General features: G+C 33.4%; 1 protein-coding gene across 1 annotated transcript; it reads left to right on the top strand.

Moving 5' to 3' along the window:
* Positions 1-1,973: 1,973 nt before the first annotated feature.
* LOC134273812 (toll-like receptor 4) lies at positions 1,974-2,909 on the top strand. Its single transcript, XM_062756019.1, has one exon. It carries the CDS (start codon positions 1,974-1,976, stop codon positions 2,907-2,909), a length of 936 nt encoding a protein of 311 aa, XP_062612003.1.
* Positions 2,910-5,184: the final 2,275 nt, after the last annotated feature.

Raw genomic sequence — 5,184 nt, 5'->3', positions numbered from 1 at the left:
ATATAGTAAAACCAGAAGTCTCTGTCGAGACTGTAGCTCTACTGGGTTGTACTTATGATAAAGGAGAAAAGAAGCAGTCTGGACTTAAAACTTAAAGAAAAGCAATAAATAGAATAATGATCCTTGAGTAAGTCTCTTTTTGTGGCAAGACAGAAAAAAGACTACAACTGGAGGAGTAGCTTTTGATAAAAATCTTCAATTTTAGTTACCATGGCAACATCAATCATCAAAATTAAAAGCACAAAACTGATAATTATGTATCTCCGTGTAGTCTACTTCCATGCCAAATTATATTATAATCTGACTTACATGTATTTCACAGAGATTTCTATATGTAGTAACCACTGCAACGCCGTTCATCTAAATCAAAAACCGATACCCAGAATTATTTATCTTAGTATAGGCTACTTGTGAGCCAGGTTATATTGAAATCAGATCAAAACTGCAAGAGGAGTAGCAATATGAAAAATTGTTTAGGGACAGACAGACAGACAGACGGACGCATTACTATCGCATAAGCTCTTCTGTTCTCTGAACAGTAGAGCTAAAAAGTATAATGCTAGCTCCCTATACCTTTAGCTATCCAGTATTTTAATGTATTTTGCGATTTCTTTTTCTTTTGCAGACAAATGGATATCCTACCATACCTATTGATAATTTTAACAACTATCGTAATCGAAGGACAATGTACACCAAATTCAACTTGTTCCTCAGTAGGCAGTTGCTACTGCTACGAAATAAATGGATATACCCATGCTGATTGCTCTTATAGAGGACTCTTAGTTGCTCCTTCGTTTCGTCAAAATGTAGTCAGTGTAGATTTTAGAGGAAATCTCTTTAAAGAATTTCCCAGCAATCTTACCAAGAACATAAGATACCTAAATCTGGCAGACAACTTCATCGAAATGATAGAGGACAGAACATTATTTTCAAATGCATCATTGAAAAATCTGATAAATTTGGAAAATCTTACTTTGTCAAACAATACTCTTCGTTTTATTGAACCTGGAGCCTTTCAATATACAACCAAATTGCGTCATTTGGATCTTTCGTTCAACTCTGAACTTTCTCTTTCTACTCTAAAACATTTAGCATATGATTTGAATTACACAGATATTAAAGTGCTTAACTTGGAGAAGGTGCAGTGTACCTATGGTCTAAGTAAGGAAGTATCTAAAGAACAAGTTCAGTATCTCACCTACACTGCTTTAGAGGAATTTAATATTGCATCAAATAGAATCAGTTTCTTTGAATTTGGTATGCTCTCAATATTACCGAATACACTTCGAAAACTAAATGTTGCTGACAACATGCTTCAAGTTGGAATCTACTTGTTTAATTTAGCCCACCTCCCGCATCTTGAAATACTTAATGCAAGTTTTCAATCCAGATTTCATACGGATTTCAATGTTGATTGTAACGAAAACAACGGCAATAAGAAGCTGAATTTGATTGCTCCTTTAAAAAACGAAAAAAGAGCACATTATGAAGTAAAATACTTTGGTAATAAGTCCGACATCTTAACAAGCATCAGAAAGCATAACCAAACATTAAACCTTCCTCCTAATATTCGTGAATTGTATTTCCATGACAACATGTATAAATTTGCCTTAAAGAAATTAGTTTTAGAGACAAAAGGAAAATTATCGCATCTTTACTTTCAAAATAACATTATTTATGAATTAGATGGGCCACTTTTTGGTATGAAAAGCGTAAAGCATGCCGATTTTTCAAATAACTTTTGTAGTTTTATTTCACAGGATTTCTTTGTTGACTTTACAAACGTTTTACATTTAAATCTCTCACACAACATCCTTGGTATATCATTACAAAGTGATATTGAAGGAAACATATTTAAAAATCAGAGAAAATTAAAAAATCTGGATTTATCCTTTAACAGAATTGTAGAACTTCCTTGCAATATCTTTAAAGGGGTACTTGGAATAAGATACTTAAATTTAAGTTCGAACTCAATGAATATTTTCAATATTACAATTCATCATTTATCGTCACTTCATCTGTTAGATCTCTCTTCAAACAAACTTTCCAGGTTGGATAAGGATACTCGAACAAGTTTAGACAGACTCTCAGCCCAAAAGGAAGTTTTCCTTAACTTACAAGGAAATCCTTTGCAATGTTCCTGTAGCAATATGGATTTTCTGGTTTGGATTGTTCAGTCAAAGAACATATTATTTCATAATCGGGATAAATACACCTGTTTGTTCCAGAATGCAACTCGACAAGAATTTGGAAACTTTTCACGACTTATGGAACAGCTAGAAAAAGAATGTTCGTCCTATTCATTGATAATTACCGTTAGTTCGTCCCTGTTGTTTATAATTGTTACCATCATCATGAGTCGAATCATACATAGATACAGATGGAAGCTCCGTTATATGTATTTTGTCGTAAAGGGAAGAAGCAGAAATCAAAAATCTTCCAGAGATCAAATAAGCCAATCAAAATACCATTTTGATGCTTTCATTTCATATGCTAATAACGACTCTGCATTCGCCATTAGTCTTGTGAAATATATGGAAGAAAACCACGGGCTTCAATTATGTCTTCATCAAAGGGATTTTATACCAGGAACGGATATTGCAGACAATATAACAAACGCTATCCACATTAGCAAACGAACAATTTGCATACTGACTTCACATTACCTTAAGTCTTATTGGTGCAATTACGAAATGAATATGGCGCGAATGGAAGCTGTGTATTCAAGAAAGAGTGCCGATGTTCTTTTCTTCGTCATTCTTCAGAAAAGTGTCGTGAAAGAGTTGCCATGGAAATGGATGGACCTTTTAGAGAGAAAATCTTACATGTATTTTCCAGCTGAAGACGGAAAGGATGTTCCAGTTTTTCGAACCAAGCTTGCAGAAACTCTTCTGATGGAAGAATATTGATTTGATTTTGAACTTTGACGAATATATATAATACTTTGATGGACAGTTGATACAAGCACAATTTTGTTGAAAAATCTTGAAAATAACAGTTAAAGTCATTTTCAGTAAAGTTAAATGGTTAATTTTAGTCTCACAGTAATGGAAGGTGAAGTAAAAAAAAGTATAGATAAATAAGGATAGTTACAGAAAGAAAAAAAATAAATATCATAGGAAGTAGTAGTATATAATTTCTTTACATTTTTTATTATTCGCGTCATTTCAAAGTAAAATGGGTCCAAAATGTATACTAATCCAGGCACACAATTTTAGCTCTACTGGTCAGAGACTGGAAGAGCTTATGCGATAGTAATGCGTCCGGCGTCCTTCCGTCCGTGTGTCTGTCTGTAAACAATTTTTCAAAATGCTACTCCTCCTTCAGATTTGGTCCGATTTCAATATAACTTGGCGCAAAAGTAGACTACACTAAGATACATAATTCTGTGCATCGGTTTTTGATTTCGATGAACAGTGTTGCCATGGTTACTAAAAATAGAAAATTCTTTGAAATTCTTTCCAAATGCTACTCCTCCTACAGTTTTGGTCCGATTTCAATATAACTTGGCACACAAGTAGACTACACTAAGATACATATGCCCTGTTCACACGACGAGTTTAATTCGCAGTAAATTAATGCGAAGTAAACTAATGCGAATCAAATTAATGCGAATTAAATTGCGTTCACACGACAGCTAATGCGAAGTAAACTAATGCGAATTAAAAATTTTCTTCTACAGGCAGGCGTCAGTAAGTCTATTATGACGTCATTTGTAAATCACATCATGTATGCAGAGCCATCCTTTGATACATCATGTAGTGGCTGCGGTATTCATTGATTTTAGTGATTAACATACTTTCCTTCAATTTTTGAACCAAATATAACACAAATACCTATATATAACCACCAACACGTGTCCTTTGTCTTAATTCTGGCCTTACGCATGCGTCAAAATTTAATTCGAATTAGCTTCGCTTGGCGTTCACACGGAGCTAATGCGAAGTAATTTAATGCGCAGTAAATTAATTCGAATTAAACTAATTCGCATTAAATTCTCCGTGTGAACGCAAAGCGAAGCTAATTCGCAGTAACTTTACGTTTAATTCGAATTAAACTCTCCGTGTGAACAGGGCAATAGTTCTCTGCATCGGTTTTTGCTTTGATGAGTGGCAAGGATCATTTTTCTATTTATTGCTGTTTTAAAGTTTCAAGTCGCAACTGCTACTTTTCTCTTCCTTTGTTTTAAGTATAAACCAGTAGAGCTACAATCTCGACAGAGACTTCTGGTTTTATGTTTGTATCATCTGTCCTTAATTGGATGTGAAATTTGTATTATAAATATTTGAACACAATTTGTTCTTTTAAAGACTATTAAAAAAATTAATATATGATAGAATAAACCAATGTTGATTTATTTTGTTTTATTATTCTTACATGCATCATCATTTGTGAAAGTTTTACATCGATAAATGGAAGTAAACTTTGAGGCAGGAATTCTGTACATGATGTTTATCGATGTTTTGAATGAATACTTTGTGTTTAAAGGTATATCACAAAAACAAACCTTAAAAACCAAAATCATGAACCAATCATTTTATTAAGAGCAACATTTTTCTACGTAAGATTCGTTTTTTGCAGTTTTGAAGAAGTATTAGCTTTACATAAGAAATACTTATGATATTTTTATGGTACATGTATATTTTTAAATACGAATAAAACGCTAGTCACTTTTATCAAAAATCTATTTTCCCATTTTTCAATTTATTTCATTTTGCATTGATGATGATTGATCACATGCATATAGAATTAATGTGTACAAGTGGATAAGATACGCAAGAGCATGCTCTAAGAGCGATCAATGTTAGGTAGCTTATTAACCAACAAGAGGCCCACGGGCCTTATAGGTCACCTGAGTATTGTGCAACAACTTTCAAAGACTTAAATTCTGGTTCATGTTTTAAACTAGAGGCCATGAAATTCACAATTCACAATTTTGAAAGATCGAGGCACCGTTGCCTATCATAATTATACACTTAGCATGCTTACTCTATTTACTTAAATACCCAGAGGTAGACCAGAGTAACATGGAGAAAATGCACTTCCACTTTATACCCAGTTGTGCACCTCACCCCAAAGGAACCACCCAGGGAATACATATTTCTAAATTCTGCAAATTGTATCATAAAATGCTTGATTAATACCAAAAAGCAGATTTCAAAGCATTAATTCCCAGAAGCACAG

The sequence above is a fragment of the Saccostrea cucullata genome, unplaced genomic scaffold (genome assembly GCF_032062105.1).
Source record: "Saccostrea cucullata isolate Sc308-1 unplaced genomic scaffold, CSIRO_AGI_Scuc_v1 ctg1379, whole genome shotgun sequence".
NCBI classification, from domain to species: Eukaryota; Metazoa; Mollusca; class Bivalvia; order Ostreida; family Ostreidae; genus Saccostrea; species Saccostrea cuccullata.
The sequence above is the reverse complement of the archived record's forward strand: the minus strand, read 5'-3'. Positions and strand labels throughout refer to the sequence as shown.

What these genes read in the sequence shown, in the direction of transcription:
- LOC134273812 (XM_062756019.1), top strand. Translation starts at nt 1,974, where the DNA reads ATGAATATTTTCAATATTACAATTCATCATTTATCGTCACTTCATCTG.